The sequence below is a fragment of the Pan paniscus genome, chromosome 7 (assembly GCF_029289425.2).
Source record: "Pan paniscus chromosome 7, NHGRI_mPanPan1-v2.0_pri, whole genome shotgun sequence".
Taxonomy (NCBI): domain Eukaryota; kingdom Metazoa; phylum Chordata; class Mammalia; order Primates; family Hominidae; genus Pan; species Pan paniscus.
The window spans coordinates 59,979,475-59,999,041 of NC_073256.2; the positions used below are offsets into that span (position 1 = coordinate 59,979,475).

The 19,567-nt window shown below is 47.6% G+C and overlaps 1 protein-coding gene across 2 annotated transcripts; it reads left to right on the top strand.

Annotated features, from left to right (window-relative positions):
• The first annotated feature begins 1,692 nt into the window (after positions 1-1,692).
• GINS4 (GINS complex subunit 4) lies at positions 1,693-19,029 on the top strand. Of its 2 annotated transcripts, none has more exons than XM_008976937.5 (8): positions 1,693-3,281; positions 4,073-4,187; positions 10,277-10,363; positions 11,097-11,210; positions 13,599-13,696; positions 13,837-13,925; positions 15,806-15,896; positions 15,988-19,029. In XM_008976937.5, the coding sequence occupies exons 2-8, from the start codon at positions 4,092-4,094 to the stop codon at positions 16,082-16,084; spliced, it is 672 nt and encodes a 223-aa protein (XP_008975185.1). In that variant the 5' UTR covers positions 1,693-3,281; positions 4,073-4,091; the 3' UTR covers positions 16,085-19,029. The 2 variants fall into 2 exon arrangements, with proteins under 2 accessions (XP_008975185.1, XP_003823349.1); XM_003823301.5 differs by having other exon boundaries at positions 1,695-3,289.
• Positions 19,030-19,567: the final 538 nt, after the last annotated feature.

Sequence of the window (19,567 nt, forward strand, 5' to 3'; positions counted from 1 at the left end):
CCCGTCTCTACTAAAAATACAAAAATTAGCCAAGCGCGGTGGCACATGCCTATAATCCCAGCTACTCAGGAGGCTGAGGCAGGAGAAGCACTTGAACCCAGGAGGCAGAGGTTGCAGTGCACCAAGATCGCACCATTGGACTTCAGCCTGAGGGACAACAGCGAAATGTCATCTAACAACAACAGCAAAAAAGGTGGTGCGACTGAAATCCAAAGTGACTCGTTTAAGGTCACACCTCTATTAAGTAAGGAAGCAGAAACTGGGCTCTAGCTCTCCAGTGGAGGAGCGGGGGAGATTGGAGAAGGTCGTTGGACCCAGAGAAGGGAAGTTTTTAAATCAATAAACTACATAATCGGCACTTGTGTAGAGACGTTATCTATGCTTGGACTCAAATATGTAACAATTAAGGAATATTAATAAACATCATTGAAAAGCTATTTGGTAATGAGAATTATGGAAGAATGCGATTGTGCTCAAAGACCACTGTTCCAGTCAGCTAATGCTACATAACAAACCACTCCAAAACTTAGGGCCTAAAACAACAACAATACTTATTTTGCTCACAAATCTGCGATTTGGGCAGGGCTCAGCAGAGAAGCTCATCTCTGCTCCCTTCATCTTAGCTGGGACGGTTTGAAGCCTCAGCACTAGAATCACCTGAAGGATCATTCAACCCAGACATCTGGAGAATGGAACAACTGGGGTTCTGGGGTTCCTCCAGTAAGGCTCCCCATCTCTGCCTGGCATCTTCATATCGACTCTCTTGCACATCGACTGCAGGCTAGCCAGACTTCTTCCATGTCAGCCCACAGCTCTCAAGAGATAGGGCTCCAGAAAAAAGAGCCAAGTGGGAGCCACATTGCCTTTTATGACTTAGTCCCAGAAGCCAAGCAGCATCACTTCTGCCAAATTCTCTTGGTCAAAGCAGTTAAAAAACTCTTTCCTGATGTAAAAGGCAAGAACAGGGCCAGGCGCTGTGGCTCACATCTGTAATCCCAGCACTTTGGGAGGCTGAGGTGAGCAGATCACTTGAGCCCGAGTTCAAGACCAGCCTGAGCAACATGATGAAACCCCACCTCTACCAAAAATACAAAAAATTAGCCAGGCATGGTACACACCTGTAGTCCCAGCTACTCATGGGGGCTGAAGTGGGAGGATCACCTGAGCCCAGGGAGGTCAAGGCTGCAATGAGCCGTGACCGCCCCACTGCACTCCAGGCTGCGCGACAGAGTGAGGCCCTGTCTCTAAATAAATAAATAGAAGGTGAGAACATAGACCCCACATCTTGATGGAGGAGTGTCAGTGTCACATGGTAAGAAGGGTATGTGGGGTGAGATCCATATTAGAGCAGCTATGTTTGGGAAACACACTCTGCCACAACCAAAAACCACTGGATTACCAAACCGTTGAAACAGACCTTGAAATAACCACCTATTTGCCACTCACAAAATTCATTTCATAAGACACAGCTCAAATGTCCCTTCCTTTTGGGAATCCCGTGCTGATATGCCCCAGCTTACACAGCGCTTTGTAAAGATGCCTACTCTCTCACTCGGCTTATTCTATTGTCATTTTCATAACAGGATTGTAATCAGGCAGGTACGATCATACTATATTAGCCAATCATTTTACTAGTCAATCAATATGACATCATAGGGCAGCTTTGCAAAGAGCCCTCAGATTGATGGAGAAGAGATACTTTTAGGGAAGCCAGAAGCAACGCTTTGCACAGAAAACAAAGGACAGCAAAGAGAAAAGAATCAGCAACTCAGAGAAGAAAAACTGGATTACACAAAGATGGAAAAAATATATACATATACAGACATGGGTTTTTGTGCTTTTCCCCTCCAGAAGCTGAGTTGAAAGCATTGCCCCAAAGCAGTGATTCTCTTTTCTTTTTTCTTTTTTTTGAGATGGAGTCTGGCTCTGTCTCCCAGGCTGGAGTGCAGTGACGCCATCTCGGCTCACTGCAGGCTCCGCCTCCCGGGTTCACGCCATTCTCCCGCCTCAGCCTCCCGAGTAGCTGGGACTACAGGCGCCCGCCACCACGCCCGGCTAATTTTTTTGTATTTTTAGTAGAGACGGGGTTTCACCATGTTAGCCAGGATGGTCTCCATCTCCTGACCTCGTGATCCGCCCACCTCGGCCTCCCAAAGTGCTGGGATTACAGGCGTGAGCCACCGCGCCCGGCCCCAAAGCAGTGATTCTCAAACCTCAGCTACGTCAGGGTCACCGGGAGGGCCTGGGTCTGGTGAAATACCCCCAGTTTCTGATTCGGTGGGCCAGGGTGGGGCCTGAGAACCTGCATTTTCGCAGATTCCCAGGCGATGCTTCTGCTGGTCGTCCGATCCCAGGCTTCAAGAACCAGTACCCACTTTGTGAGGCCGAGGTGGGAGGATTGCTTGGATCCTTGAGTTCGAGACCAGCCTGGCCATCATAGGGAGAACCTCCCCACCCCCAACCCCGCCACAGTTCTATTTTTTTTTTTTTTTAATTAAAAAATAACTGGGCGTGGTGGCGCTGGCCTGTGGTCCCAGCTACTCCGGAGGCTGAGGTGGGAGGATCGCTTGAGCCCGGGAGGCGGAGGTTGCAGTGAGCTGTGGTGGTGCCACTGCACTCCAGCCTGGGCACCAGAACGAGACCCTGTCTCAAGAAAGATGAAAAGGAATATACTGGAGATTCTGAAGGCAATGACCACACTGACCACAGGTGAAACCCCGCAAAGACGGAGGAACCCAAAGAGCCACGAGAGCTGTGGGTGGAGATGGCCCAGGAGGCTGCAGCGGCCTGCTTTCAACAGCATACTTCTGGTTGGGACCCCCCGGGGCGGACACCGCCGCTCCCCTTGGCCGCGGTGGCGGGCGCCCCCTCCCGACGCCCTTGGGTAGTGCAACCCGGACCGCACAGCGGAGCGGCCGGCCCCCAGGTGGGCGGGGCCAACCCGGACCAGCCTCCCGCCGCCTCAAGTCCTTGCGTTGCTGGGACGGCAGGCCGCCGCGAAGACAGTCCCCGCCCGCCGGGTGGGCGGGCCCAAGGAGACCGCCGCGCTCTTCCCCCCGGGCCTTGATTGGTCAGCGTCGCCCTTGCGCGATGACGTCGTGCCTGGGCGGAAAGTTTGCGAGAGTAGCGCGGGAGCTGAGAAGTTGGAGGGTTGGGTTGGTCCCGGCAAGGCCTTGAGCAGTTTGTTCCGCTGTCTTCCCGCTTCCTGGTGCCCCGACTGCGTCCCCACGAACGCCCCGTCCTTACCGCCGGCTGCTGTGGAGTGCCTCGCTGTCTCCCAGGTCCCCGAGTGAGCGTCGAATGGGACCTCTGTGGCTAGGGCAGGCCTGTGTGGGTGGCCCTGAGAGGGAGGAGGGGAGGGGGATGTTCGCAGTTTCCTTGCGACCCCAGGGACTTTGTCCCCGCCATCCACCTCCTTAGGCCTTTGGGGTCGCCGACTGGTCTAATGTCGCCGGCCCTTGTGGCTCTGGGAAATTAGCATTGATTAATCTTCCTAACAATTTTTGTTTTTATAGAGACAGGATCTCCCTATGTTGCCCAGGCTGGTCTCGAACTCCTGGGCTCAAGGTATCTTCCTGCCTCGGCTTCCCAAAGTGCTGGGATTACAGGCGTGAGCCCGGCCAGCTCCTAATAATGTTAAGTGCTTGCTAGGAGTCAAGCGCTGTGCTGAGCGCAGGGGCTTCCCAGGTCATTGCGTCCCCAGTGCTTAGTGCCAGGCACTGAGCAGAAGCGCGATTCGTATTTGAACTAAAACGAACCCCGTCCCTGAGGAACAAGACCTCTACTGGGAAGTCAAAGAAATGAATAGTGATTGTATGGTGTGATGGGTGCTCAGCTCTTGGTGGACGGAAGTAAAGGGGAGGCTTGTTTGAGAAACGGATACCTGACCTAAGCCTTGGAGGAAGAGGCAGACACTGGAAAACTAGAGTCCCTGCGTTCTCTCACCACTTGCTAAAGGGCCTCTACAACCCCAGGAAACCTCAATAAACCTTTCCTTTCTCCAGATAGATGTCTGTTCTTGCAGATAATTAGAAAACGCATTGCAGAGTATTGGTTCTTTCCCTCTCATTAGGTTCCTGGTTTCAGAGAAGATGACCGAAGAACTGGATTTCCTGGGACAGGACTCTGATGGGGGTAGTGAGGAAGTGGTCCTAACTCCTGCAGAGCTCATTGAAAGATTGGAGCAGGTAAGCATCCCAGATCGAATCCCTTTGCTCCAGTCAGCCTTTTTATTTAGTTCAACTGTGAATATCAGGGATCACAAAATGAGGAAACGGAATTTGGGGCTTATTTCAGAACAGGGACTGGATCTTAACCATCTACATGGAAACGGGAAGCAAGAAGGACATCCTGTGTTAGAGACCTCATCATATCAAACACAGCATCCCCAAGTGGGGTCAGTAAGGGACAGCTTTGGGCACATTCAGTGAACAGTTCACAGAGCAAGGATCCACGTGATATTTCCAGGGACTGTAGAGGTCCCTGAACTTCTTTACCTTAGTCCCTTGAACATCTGCTGTTTCCCTGGAGAATGCCTGTTTAGCAAGAAAATGCTGAAATGCCTGTAAGGGAAAACTGGTCATATTTTTCCTTTTTCTCACGTTTTTTCTTGAGTCGTCTGCTCTCCATATGTCCACTGCTTATCTAAAATCCTTTCTGAAATATTTCTCCTTTAAGTTGTAATAGCTATGACTTACTGCATATTTCCCATGTGCCAGTAACTGTGTTCTTTACACTTATATCTCATGATGCTCTGGTAACAGGAGTTCAGACTATCTGGATTTAAATCTGTCTGTGACACTCCTCTGTTATGTGATCTTGAGCAAGTTAGGGAGTTTGTCTCAAGCCGTTGCTTGCCTATAAAATTGAGACAATAGGGCCGGGCACGGTGGCTCAAGCCTGTAATCCCAGCACTTTGGGAGGCTGAGGTGGGCGGATCACCTGAGGTCCAGGAGTTTGAGACCAGCCTTACCAACACGGTAAAACCCCGTCTCTACTAAAAAACAAAAATTAGCCGGATGTGGTGGCGCATGCCTGTAATCCCAGCTACTCGGGAGGCTGAGGCCGGAGGATCACGTGAACCTGGGAGGCAGAGGTTGTGGTGAGCCAAGATCCTACCCACCATTGCACTCCAGCCTGGGCAACAAGAGTGAAACTCCGTCTCAAAAAAATAATAAAATAAAATTGAGATGATAATAGTGTCTATGTCCTGGAGTTTTTGATTAAATGTGGTAATTGTGTAAAGCACTCAGCATGCTATCTGACACATGATAAGCACTCACTTGATGTGAGCTGTTCATAGTAAGTATCCTTATCCTCTTGCTCTAACTGCCCCTTTCCAGAGCTCTCTCATGTTTGCTACTTTAGTATTCTTCATTCTTCCCTGCCATACATGATATCACGAATGACAAAACGGAACTAAAATGATTTTTAAATTATACCTTACATGATAATTCTTACTATTTAGCAGTGATTCTTAATCTGTTCTTATATCACAGACCTTTTTGAGAAACTGGTAGAAACTGTGGTCTTTCATCCCACAATAACACACACATGCACCCATGCAGAATTTTGCATATGACTTCCAGGGGATCAGAGATCCCCTGAAATCCACCCACAGACCTAGTTTGTGGAACAGCATTAAGAATTCCTGGTTCATTAGGAAAGGGTTCATTAAACAAAAATCAAAAGGCACATAGCATAAAGCAAAAAAGGGATACATTCCTGGAGTGCAGTGGTGTGATCTTGGTTCACTTGCAGCCTCCACCTCTCAGGTTCAAGCGATTCTCCTGCATCAGCCTCCTGAGTAGCTGGGCCTACAGGTGTGCACCACCACGCCTGGCTACTTTTTGTATTTTTAGTAGAGATGGGGTTTCACCATATTGGGTTTCGCTGTGTTGGCCAGGCTGGTCTCGAACTCCTGACCTTGTGATCTGCCTGCCTTAGCCTCCCAAAGTGCTGGGATTACAGGCATGAGCCTCTGTGCCCAGCCTGTTTGTACTTCTGGATTAGAGTGAAAAGACAGGCCACCAGGCTGGGAGAAGATATTTGCAAAATACTAATATGTAGCTGACACAAGATGATTATCCACAGTACATAAACAGCTCTTTCAGACTGCCCAGTACAGACTGATACCTCAGAGAAGAAGAAAACAGGATGACCAATAAGCATATGAAAAAGATGTTCAACCTTTTTAGTAATCAGGAAAATGAAAATTAAAATCATGAGATATCATTTCATATCTATCAGATTGGAAGAACTGAAAAACGTGAGCAATATAAAGTATGGCAAGAATGTAGAGCAGCTGAGCGCAGTGGCTCATGCCTGTAGTTCTAGCAACTCAGGAAGCCCAAGTGGGAGGTTCATTTGAACCCAGGAGTTTGAGACCAGCCTGAGGATCATAGCGAGATCTTATCCCAAAAAGAGAAAATTAAGAATATAGGGCAGGCCGGGTGCGGTGGCTCACACCTGTAATCCCAGCACTTTGGGAGACCGAGAGGGGCGGATCACCTGAAGTCAGGAGTTCAAGACCATCCTGGCCAACATGGCGAAACCCCGTCTCTACCAAAAATACAAAAATTAGCCAGGCGTGTTGGCATGCCTGTAATCCCAGCTACTCAGGAGGTTGAGGCAGGAGAATCTCTTGAACCCAGGAGGTGGAGATTGCAGAGAGCCGAGATCATGCCACTGCACTCCAGCCTGGGCAACAGAGCAAGACTCCATCTCAAAAAAAAAAAAAAAAAAAATGAAGAGCAATTTGCACACTTATATACTGCCGTGGGATATAAATAGGTATAATCGCTTTGGAAAATAATTTGTTATTGTGTAGTAAAGATGAAGGTGCACATACCTGCAGCCCAGTAGTTCCACCCCCAGGTACATACCCAGTGAAAACTTCCGCATGTACTCTAGGAGACATCCACAGTATGTTCACACATTGCTTGCTATAGTTAAAAATTAAAATAACCTAGACAACCATAAACAAATAGCATTGAGAAAATATACCATATACAGTGGAAATAAAACAGCAGTGAAAATGAGTAAAATAACTCCTGAAACAGCATGAATAACAGGAACTTAATGTAGAACAATAACAACCATAAAATATGAGCTGCCAAAGAAACACTTTATGTAAAGTTCAAACTTGCAAAATTATTGTTCAAGGCAGAGCCGCCACCCTTGGGTGATGTGGCACACTGCTATGCCACAGATGCCTCCGTGTGGACCCCTGCACCTTCCAGGACAGCTGGAGCCCCAGGCTGGTTACTTTTTCAAGTGAGCATCATCGGGGTCCTTGAAAGGCAGCTAGAGGATGGGGCGGCGGGGGGTCTGACAGCACAGCTGCAGCTTGCTGGTGGGTAAGCTGCAGTAACATCTCATGCCTGATGCTCTAGTGCAGTGCCCTGAGTGCAGCCAAGGAAGTGACTCGCCACCTGCACGGCTGCCACAGCCAGATCCTGTCTCTTATGCTGTGTGGCACAGCCAAAGGGACAGCCTGACAGGGCTGCTGATGAGAACAGCTCCAGGAGCATATATAGGATACCCTTTAATGCCTATAAAAAGTGATTTAAAAGTTGTTACCTGTAGTGCAGATTTGCTCATTTTAGTGATTGTTTTAGTTTGCTAGGGCCACAGAGCGAAGTCCCAAAGACTGGGTGGCTTAAATAGAAATTTATTTTCTTAATTCTAGAGGCTGAGGTCAAAGTGCCAGCATAGTTGTCTTCCGAGTCCTCTGCCTTGGGTTTGTAGGTGACCATATTCTCCCTGTGTCCTTGCATGGTCTTCCCTCTCGTGTGTGTCTGTGTTAAAATTACCCCTTATCAGGACACCAGTCTTACTGGATTAGGGGCCATCCTAATGACCTCATTTTAACTTAATCACTTCTTTAAAGACCCCCATCTCCAAATACAGTCACGGTCTGAGGTCCTGGAAGTTAGGTAGATTTTTGAGGGGGGGACACACTTCAGCCCATAGCAATAATGAACAGATTGGCATTTAGAATTTTGATCAGGGGCCAGGCACAGTGGTTCAAGCCTGTAATCCCAACACTTCTGGAGGCTAATGCAGGGGGATGTCTTGAGGCCAGGATTTCGAAGACCACCGTAGGCAACATGGTAAAACCCCATCTTTATTTAAAAAATTTAAAAATTAGCCAGGCTTTGTGGTATGTACCTTTAGTCCCAGCTACTCTGGGGGCTGAGGCAGGAGGATCACTTAAGCCTTGGAGGTCAAGAATGCAGTGAGCCATTATCATGCCACTGTGTGACCGGAAACCAGATGTAGCCATTTCAAGCATAAAACCCGAGTTTAAAAAAAAAAAAAAAGATTGGATTTAGATACAAGTTTCTCAGTAAAAATTTTGGAAAGATTTATATGGAAGTTTTATACTAATATAAACTTCCACCTAATGTTTTATACTTTATTGTCATAATTTCATAATGTAAATGAAGTGGTCCCCAATGCTACCCCAGTGTACCAGACAAGCACTATCATTTTCTTTGAATATCCTGTCATGAACAGGTTGAGAGGTATTCTACAGAGATATGAATAAATGTAGTGAGACCATAAAGAAAATTCAACATGAAATTCAAGCTAATGATTACCTCTGAGGAGGGAGGGACACACAGGGCCTTTTTTTTTTTTTTTTTTTGAGATGGAGTCTTGCTCTGTTGCCCTGGCTGGAGGGCAGTGGTGCAATCTTGGCTCACTGCAACCTCTGCCTCCCAGGTTCAAGCAGTTCTGCCTCAGCCTCCCAAGTAGCTGGGACTACAGGCATGCCACACCCGGCTAATTTTTTGTATTTTTAGTAGAGACAGAGTTTCACCATGTTAGCCAGGATGGTTTGATCTCCTGACCTCGTGATCTGCCTGCCTCGGCCTCCCAAAGTGCTGGGATTACAGGCGTGAGCCACCGCGCCCGGCTTGTTCTTGTAGTTTTAAAAATTATTCAGTATTTGGCTGGGCTTGGTGGCTCACGCCTCTAACCCCAGCACTTTGAGAGGCCAAGGCAGGTGGATCACTTGAGGTCAGGAGTTTAAGACCAGCCTGACGAATACGGTGAAACCCTGTCTCTAATAAAAATACAAAAATTAGCTGGGCACAGTGGCACATGCCTGTAATTCCAGCTACTCGGAAGGCTGAGGCAGGAGAATCACTTGAACCCGAGAGGCAGAGGCTGCAGTGAGCTGGGATCATGCCTCTGCTCTCCAGCCTGGGTAACAGAGTGAGACTGTGCCTCAAAAATAAATAAAAATTATTCAATATTTAATAAAAATCAATCAAAAAGAAATGCTGCTCCTAATAAGCCCTCCAGAAAATATGATGTTTTCCCATGCATTATGCAGGTTTTTTTTGTTTGTTTGTTTCAGTCTGCAGGACTGTTAGAGATGCTCAGGCTCTGCACAAACGCTTATGACAGTAGCCATACCCAGCATTTGGTAATGTTTCTTGACGGTGATCATGGGGAGAAGCAGACACTCAAGGACGTCAGAAAAAAATAAGTTGAGCCTGGTCAGCATATAATTCTGAGCTATGCTAAAACTACATTTCCTGTAATTGAAAGATAAGTGTAGCTTTCCTCAGTCACTTAGGGATATTTCAGTTCTCTAAGCCTTGGAAGTCTCTAAAATGAACCAAACAGCTGGGCCTGAGTCATAAATTAGAGCTTTAACCTCTGGCTCCAAAACTCCATAATAGATGAGCGCCTGTTTCTATTATGATCCTGTATACTTTGGGGCCATTAGTAAATTACTCAATCTGTATTTTTTCAATCAGATGAGGATAACTATATCCATTTTCTCTGAGATATGATGATGATGAATGAAAAATATTTGTGAAGTGCTCTGAGCTTCAGGAATGAAGAGCTGTGTGGATTGGTGGGTTATTGCTTTCTCTCTAAATAGACATGGGGTGGCGCTGCCTGGGGGAAAGGAGCTGGTGGAGTAACAGTGTGCCTGGGCTGCCTGGCAAAGGCACTATTTGAACACCAGGTGGTGTCACTCTCAGCACCAAGCGTCACACTAACTGAAGTAAGCAAGGGTTTGTATGAGTGTCAGTTGAATAGAAGGTTGTGAACACAGCCTCCCAACTAAAAAAAGACACGAGAAAGCAATCGCTAAACGTAGTTTGTCTTCAAAACACCTTCAATATTTCCAGTTGGTGGGCAGACAGTTTTCTTGCCTGCGCCATCCCTGGTTTTCGTTGGACTTGGGCTGACTCACTGGGTTGTTTAGCTCTGTGGTGGGTGATGCTTGCTTTTTCTGGCATTTGTCTTTTAGGCCTGGATGAATGAAAAGTTTGCCCCTGAGCTGCTGGAGAGCAAGCCTGAGATTGTAGAATGTGTCATGGAACAGCTGGAGCACATGGTAAGAGTCGCTTGTCTTGGGTTGACAAAGGAGGAGAAAGGTAAAAGCATTTGGTCAGCACACTGAGAGCTTGTGGTCTGATAGCAAATCTGTTTTGTTTGGCTCAACTCACAGTCCAGTTCTTTAAAAAAACATTGAATTAGTTATCTATGTTTATCAATCTTGAGAGTGCCTGTAAATATCTGGATATTGGCTTCCCATGAAAAGTCTAAAATCCTGCATTTCTGCATGAGAACAGTTGACCAGAGCAGTCCCATGAGAGCTGTCCATCCATGTACTCCCTGCTCCCCACAGCCCCTGACTACCCACCCTTCTCTTGTAGCCTCCCCACCTGGCCCCTGCACACATTTGAGTTTGTGGTCCCTGGCCTAGATGATCTGAGCGTAAATCATTGTCAACTTCAGAGAAGCTGTAAAATGTGGATATTTCAGTTTCTCAGCTGGTGTTTTAATACTGCTTTTTAGACCCAATGGAAGTTTCGTCTGTGTGCTGTATTATCTCCCTTACAATCAGATTGGAGTTCTTTTGGAAGCCTCTGGCTGAACAGATTCTATTCAAATAGTCATTTTCTAAAAGTAAATGACTGTTGTTTGTACTTTATACAATGATAAAATGAAAACTCAGATGATATTTTTGTTTTCCTTGGACTGAAACATAGTCTGGGTCCTCAACGTTGCCGGTGATGATGGTTGAACATCATGTTTTTTATAAACCTTAATTTCTCATTTAATAGGAAGAAAATCTCAGGAGAGCCAAAAGGGAGGACCTGAAGGTCAGCATCCACCAAATGGAGATGGAGAGGATCCGCTACGTCCTCAGCAGCTACTTGCGGTGTCGCCTCATGAAGGTTTGACGTGGAGATACCTGGAGGGATTGAGACAGCACAGTCTGTAATGCAGACTGAATGTCCTGGGGAGAACTTGGGCTGGGGCCCAGGAGGGTCCAGGACCTGAAGATGCTGCTAAGAGCCCAATATCCATGTAGCTAAACTGTAAGGAGAGCGAGAGATTGCTCCACAGAAGCACAGAGGAACGTGTGTGGCCCACTGCGGGGACACCGCACACATTTTTAGTCTGTTCACCTGCCGAGTGAGTGGTGCCCCCTTGCGTTACAGCATGGCAGTGCTGAAGGGAGAGTTGTTGGCATTGGTCAATAGTGAATGCTGACTAGAGGAGAACTTGTTTCCAAAATTATTTTGTCTGTCAGATGGCCAACGTCAGTGTCAAATGAACCAGGATGACTTACATTCACCTAGAGCTTTGTGGCTATCTAACTTACAAAAATGAAGTTGCAGGCCAGGCGTGGTGGCTCACACCTGTAATCCCAGCACTTTGGGAGGCTAGGCGGGTGGATCACCTGAGGTCAGGAGTTTGAGACCAGCCTGACCAACAAGGTGAAACCCCATTTCTACTAAAAATAAAAAAATTAGCCAGGCGTGGCGGCAGGCGCCTGTAGTCCCAGCTACTCAGGAGGCTGAGACAGGAGAATTGCTTGAACCCAGGAGGTGGAGGTTTCAGTGAGCCAAGATTGTACCACTGCACTCCAGCCTGGGCAACAGAGCGAGACTCCGCCTCAAAAAAAAAAAAAAGAAATTGCAAAACATTCCTAGTTTATAACTCTGAGAAATTCTTACTTCCTTGACATTTCTTTTCATTTGGTTCTATGTGTCTCTTTAGTTATTACAAATAAGATAAATTATCTCTTCTACATGAGTATGCTTCAGCTATCTGAAGACTGCCCACAGTCTCCTCGAAGTCTTCTCTCAGGCACACATTTTAGCCATTCAAACCATTTACTCTCCTGGTCTCTTCTCTAAAAGGGTTCTTGTTTGTCTCTATCCTTCTTAAGTTACACTATCTTAAACTAAACACAGTATCCCAGTTGTAGTTTGACCAAGTTTGTGAAAAACAGAATGATCATTTCTCTTATTCTGGTTATTAAGCTGGTAGTAATGCCAACCACATCACATTAGCATATTTATCACATTAGCATATTGACAGGTACGCTGCCTGAGCTCATTCTTCACTCACGTGGACACTAACCCCTTTTAAGATGATAATTACCCCATCCAGTCACTGTCCTCTACTTGTATGGCTTAGGTTTTGGCTCCTTAAGTGTAGGGCTTGATACTTATCTCTCTTAAGCTTTATCTTATTAAATTGGGCCATTTCCCTTGTCTCTGGATCCTGATCTTGTCACCTAATGTATTAGCTGTCTCTTAATACTTTATGTCATCAACTCCCTTGTTTTTTTATTTGTTTGGTTGTGTTTTTTTGTTTTTTTTGACAGAGTCTCACTCTGTTGCTCAGGCTGGAGTGCAGTGGCGCGATCTCAGCTCACTGCAACCTTCGCCCCCCAGGTTGACGTGATTCTGTTGCCTCAGCCTTCCAAGTAGCTGGGATTACATGCCCCTGCCACCAGGCCCAGCTGATTTTTAGAAGAGACAGGGTTTCACCATGTTGGCCAGGCTGATCTCGAACTCCTGACCTCAGGTGATCCACACCCACCTTGGCCTCCCAAAGTGCGGGGATTACAGGCATGAGCTACTGTGCCTGGCCCACATAAGGTTTTTGATGGCATGCTTACCAAAGCTGGTGATGACCAGTTGGGTGCAGTGGCTCATGCCTATAATCCCAGCACTTTGGGGGGCCAAGGCAGGTGGATCACCTGAGGTCAGGAGTTTGAGACCAGCCTGGACAACATGGTGAAATCCCATCTCTACTAAAAATACAAAAATCATCTGGGTGTGGTGGTGGGTGCCTGTAATCCCAGCTACTTGGGAGGCTGAGGCCGGAGAATCACTTGAACCCGAGAGTTGGAGGTTGCAGTGAGCCGAGATCACACCACTGCATTCCAGCCTGGACGACACAATGAGACTCCATCTCAAAAAAAAAAACAAAACCTTATGTGATTATTAATTGGACTGTGGCAAGGGTCTTTCACAAAAGACTTCCCTACAGTTTGACATCTACCCATTGAGTCAGCATTCTTTGTTCAGCCACTTAGGAGTCTCCCAATCCAAGCTGTCCCCTAGCCCCAGGTCCATAGCTTGCCTGCAGGGGTGTCTCAGAGACGTTGTCCTGTGTCTTATGGTGTGTCTCTCCACCCACCCTATCCCACCTCCAGGCCACATGTCCTTCCTCGGGAGGGTTGTGTAAACCCTCTTTATGTTAACCACATCCTTCTCTTTGACTTTTGCCAATGTTTTCATGAAGATTTTGCTTTATCCTCACAGATAGAGAAGTTTTTCCCTCATGTCCTTGAGAAGGAAAAAACACGTCCTGAGGGGGAGCCTTCCAGCCTCTCGCCGGAAGAGTTGGCCTTTGCCAGAGAGTGAGTGAGTGAGCCGTTGGCGTGGGGCACCTGGCTGGTTCAGCATGAGGCCTGTCCTAGAGGCCTGTGCGCTGCTGCCTGCTAACCTTGGACGTCCATCAGCTGTGTACACCACAGCGATTTGAATCCATGTCTTTCAGGTTCATGGCGAACACAGAGTCCTATCTGAAAAATGTCGCCTTGAAGCACATGCCCCCTAACTTACAGAAGGTGGACCTCTTTCGGGCAGGTAAACAGGACGTTCTCCCTGCAGGTGGCCCACCCATCCTCAGGTGTCCCAGGGTAGGATCCTCTCTTCACTGTTTTTACCCAAATACAAAAAAATAAGTATGTAGATAAACAGAAAGAAGAGCAAGGATTCTAGCTAAAGACCAAAAAAATCACGGAAAGCAGATCCAATGGTAGGCATTTGAGCATTGCTTCCTTGTTCCCTGGGGTGGGCTGAGCCCCATGACTGCACTGGTGCTTGTAGACTCGGGCATGGAGCCGCATTCGCCTTCAGTAGCCATCTGCTGAGCCTCTGTGAGGTGCTGGCAGCCCCGAGTACCAGCACTGCAGAGCCTACGCCAACATTGCCCCTGCTCAGAGGGGCTGGCCGTCTCTTCGTCACAGGTCCCAGAATGCACAGGGCCCGTCTAGCTGGAGGGGAGGGCTGAAATAGGAGGCTAGGGAGACCTCCAGTGAGTCCCTGTGGCCTCAGAAGAGGGAGCAGGTTGGAGGGTGTGGAGAGAGGAGGGAGGGGAGCCGGGGAAGGGGAGCTTGGCCGGAGCCCCTCCTCGGGCCTCTTCGCACCAGCCCCTAAGGGCTGCCGAGCAAGGAAAGGGAGGTATAGGCAGAGCCCTTAACGTCGGATCAACCCACCGGGGGCCCTGGCTTACAGGATAAAGCCCATGTTCCTCAGTGTTTCACAGTGCACCAGATCCAAGCAAGACCTCCTCAGGCAAAATTGCCACACCAAATCAAACGAGGTCCAGTACACCCGAGCCCTGGAAATTCATCTCTGCCCAGCCTGTGCTGGGGCTGGGGACCACACAGCCACCCCTGCGGTGGTGGAACAGGGTCTTAGTGCCTTTGGGCTGCTCACAGTTATGGAGACTGGGAAGTCCAGGATCCAGGCCCCCACAGATTCAGTGTCTGCCAAGAGCCTGTTCCTCATAGATGGCGCCTTCCATATGTCCTCACAGAGAAGGGAAGGGGCAAGCAGACTCTCAGGCTACTTTTATAAGATCACTAATCCTAGTCTCTGTGTGTCCTAGTCCCCTCCCTCCCCCCCACCTTTTGATTTTTGTTTTTTGTTTGCTTTTTATTTTTTGAGACAAGGTCTTGCTCAGTTGCCCCAGCTGGAGTAGATTGACGCTGTCATAGCTCACTGCAGCCTTGAACTCCTGGGCTCAAGCGATCCTCCCACCTCAGCTTCCCAAGTAGCTGGAACTACAGGCATGTGCCACCATGCTTGGCTATTATTTTTAAAATTTTTTTGTGGAGACAGAATCTTGCTATGTTGCGTAGGCTGGTGTCAAACTCCTGGCCTCAATTGATCCTCCAGCCTCAGCCTCTCAAAATGCTGAGATCACAGGCATAAGCCACTGTGCCTGGCCTATTCTCTTCTTATAAGACACCAGTCAGATTGGATTAAAATGCTGAGATCACAGGCATAAGCCACTGTGCCTGGCCTATTCTGTTCTTATAAGACACCAGTCAGATTGGATTAGGGCCCACACTACTTGGCCTCACTTTCACTTAATTGCCTCTTTAAAAGCCCTGTTTCCGAATACAATCCCACACTGAAATACTGGGGGTTAGGGCTTCAACATATGAATTCTGCAGGGACACAGTGTAGCCCATAACACCAGGAGCAAGTCAGACCCATACCAGACTTGTGGAACCCTGAATTGGTCATTTTGCTGAGGCTGCCTGAGGAAAACAAAAGGCCCAATCCGTGTCCAGTTTCCTCCCTGGTCAGCCACTCTGTCTGCATCTTAGAAGAGTAGGAATGGGCTGGGCTCCTATCTAAACCCTGAGTGTGCCATACCATTCTTCCCAGCAACTTTTACTTTGTTGACTTTGTTGGCCGAGGATTTCCTAATCACATTGTTGTTTTCCTGGCAGTTCCCAAACCAGATCTAGATTCTTACGTGTTTCTGAGAGTGAGAGAACGACAAGAAAACATACTGGTAGAACCAGACACAGATGAGCAGAGGTGAGTGGCGTGCATCTTTCACAGTGGGCACGTTCCTCCCGATGGAGGGCCAGCCGAGCTCTGCAGGCAAATGTGTTTCCCTCTTTTTCAGGGACTACGTGATCGACCTGGAGAAGGGCTCACAGCACTTGATCCGATACAAAACCATTGCACCTCTGGTTGCATCTGGAGCTGTCCAGCTAATTTAAAACTAGGCATAAACAGCCAGGCATGGTGGCTCAAGCCTGTAATCCCAGCACTTTGGGAGGCCGAGGCGGGCGGATCATGAGGTCAGGAGTTCGAGACCAACCGGACCAACATGGTGAAACCCCATCTTTACTAAAAATACAAAAGAATTAGCCGGGTGTGGTGGTGTGCACCTGTAATCCCAGCTACTCAGGAGGCCGGGGCAGGAGAATCGCTTGAACCTGGGAGCAGGAGGTTGCAGTGAGCCGAGGTCGTGCCATTGCACTCCAGCCTGGGTGACAGTGAGACTTTGTCTCAAAAAACAAAAAACAAAAAAAAAACAAACTAGGCATAAACTCATGAGATCAGGAGATCAAGACCATCCTGGCTACTAAACCCCATCTCTACTAAACCCATCTCTACTAAAAATACAAAAAATTAGCCAGGCATGGTGGCGGGCCCATCTACTCGGGAGGCTGAGGCAGGAGAATGGCGTGAACCCGGGAGGTGGAGCTTGCAGTGAGCCAAGATCGTGCCATTGCACTCTAGCCTGGGCGACAGAGCGAGACTCCATTTCCAAAAAAAAAAAAAAAAAAAGCACACTAGGCGTAAACAAGAATGAAGACCTGGAACCCTAGAGAAAATACTAGAAACCCCTCGTATCACGTTGTGCCTGAGGACAATAATAAAGTAGTTTACTAGGCATCAGACATTCCTCAGCAGTGCTGTGGGTCACGGGCGTGAAGCGGAGCTCGAGGCAGGATTGCTTGTGTTGCTGCATGTCCTGTCTGCTGTTTTAGCCCGTGTCAGTAGATGGGGCCATTGTACTGTTTGTTCTGCACACTTGGCGGAGCAGCAGAGGCTCTCAGCATGCCTTTTCCCTTTGTAGTATTTTCTGAGCTAAGGAAAGTCAGGCAGAAGTAGTTCATAAGAAGGCATCACTGCCTGTGATCGGGGCTGCATTTAGCCCTGACCTGATAATGGTAGGAGAGTTCATTTAGCCTTTCTGCTGCGAAGATTGTAAATAGATTAAAGAAAACAGCTGTGGCCTTCTCCCGTCATACATCATTAGACTGTGTAAACTAACATTTTAGAACCTCTAATATTGGACTTAAAACCAATTTCTGTCATGCTTAATTGAAAATCACAACTAAACCAATAAACCATTATTAAATTTCCATTCTGCAGCAGAAGGCACCTCTGGACGGCTCCCGGCTTGTAGTTTAATGAAGTATGTGCTCCCTGCTGTTAACCCGCAGCCCTCCCCAACTCTCCAGCAGCTTTGCCAAGTCAGCCTCCGGGCCATCTGGCTGTCCTTGGCCAAGGCACTGTTAACAGAGTGACGTTAACCATCTTGTATTGTGACCTATGGCCGCTTTTCTGGTTTAAGTCCTTCACTTTTTCAAGAGGAATGGATGAAATTAATGTGCATGCAGAGTCTCACAGTGATGCCGGAAGGAAGGATGTATAGGCAGTGAATGAATGATCTTTCCTTGAAATGCTATAAAAAGCAACCTGCATTCCAGTCTTTTCTTCCTGGTTGAAGTTGGCAGATTTCCATTTGCAGGGTATGGGCTGCGAGAGTAATCAGGGTAACATTGCTGTCATTTCCAAGAGAAATCAGTAGGGGAAAGCAAGGGAGGTCTTTTTTTTTTTTTTCTTTTTTGAGACGGAGTTTCCCTCTTGTTGCCCAGGCTGGAGTGGCAGTGGTGTGAACACGGCTCACTGCAGCCTCCACCTCCTGGGTTCAAGAGATTCTCCTGCCCCAGCCTCCCGAGTAGCTGGTATTATAGGTGCGCACCACCACACCCGACTAATTTTTTGTATTTTTAGTAGAGATGGGGTTTCATGATGCTGGCCAAGCTGGTCTCGAGCTCCTGACCCCAGGTGATCCACCCACCTCGGCCTCCCAAAGTGCTGGAATTATAGGCGTGAGCCACTGCGCACAGCCTGGGGAGGTTTTATTTCTTGACAAAGGTATTTGATACTCGTGCAGTCCCTGGAGGGTCTCACTGGAGAGACAACATTTAGGCTGAGATCTGATTAACAGGAGGCAGCTGCAGTGCAGAGGTCAAAAGGGAGGGTGTTCCAGGCAGAGAAAACAGCCTGTGCAAAGGCCCTGAGGCAGAAACAAGCTCTACTTGAGGTCAGCCTGGTTAGAAAGCCCAACTCAAAATAGAAAGTAGTACATGATAAGGTCTGAGGCAGGCTGGACCCAGATCTTACAGGACCTTGTTAATAAGGATCCCATTTGGTCCCCCACAGTCCTGAGAAGCGGGCAGGGCTGTGGGAAACAGCAGATATTTAGTGGTAAGCCTGAGATCAGAACCCAAGTCTGCATTTCCTAGTCACGTTCTCCCTGTAGTGCTAAGCCCAGAGACCTGAGCTGTTACCTAGAACAGTGTGCTTCCTAAGCCTTAATGTGCATACCCATCGCCTGGAGCTCGCCTTAAGATGTAGGTTCTGCCTGAAGCCCAAGTTCATTTAGTATGTCATGGTTAATTCAGAGTAAAATCAAGAGTTAGTACCTGATTTATGCTTGTTATATAAAGAAAGAGACAACTTCACTGTATGATCATTTTGTCACTTTTCAAAAGCACTTAATTCCCATTCAATTGAAAATGTTTCAAGAACAAACCTATTTGGTCATTTTATTGACATTGCACATTTGTATATGAATAAATTTTTGCAAATTAAAAAAAAAATGTAGGTTCTGAAACGGTGAGGTCCAGGATCCTGCCTTTCTAAGGAGCTCCCACGTTGTGCAGTTGCTGCTGGCCCGGGGACCACATTGAATGACGGCTCTACGTCCTCATGCCTCCAGCTGCTGCCCTGTACATGTCCAACTGCACGGAGCACTTTACATCCTCTAAAACCACAGTAAATTGCTCCATTTCCTAAATTACCTCTTCAAGAGAAGACTGGTTTTGATGTCATTTTTAAATAAAGGAGAAGTTGAATTTCAAAACCAAGTGGAACAGGAAATGATGTGACTTGGTTGACATTGATTTTAACATTTGGTTCATGGTGAGTGTTTTGCTTTATTGTTAAAAACTTGCCACTAAAAGCATGACAGAACATTTTATCAAATGATGGCGTCATCCTTTTACCGTAAGTTTGCCCCTAGCAAGACAGCTCTTCCTGAGACGTGCTTGCAGGCCCCTATGTGGGTTTTCCCACCGCAGTCATCATCCGTCATCTGTGACCTTGCTGCATTTACTCCATGCTCACACCCCAGCAGCCCGCCTGGCTTTGGCATCGCCCTCAGAGGCATCAAACTTCCCCTGCTGCAATGTACAAGAGTTAGCCAGGAAGCTTGCAGAGTGCTTTGGTTTTGTTTTTGTTTTTTTGAGATGTCGCCCTGGCTGGAGTGCAGTGGTACAATCTCAGCTCACTGCAACCTCCGCCTCCTGGGTTCAAGCGATTCTCCTGCCTCAGACTCCCAAGTAGCTGGGATTACAGGTACACACCATGACACCCAGCTAATTTTTGTATTTTTAGTAGAG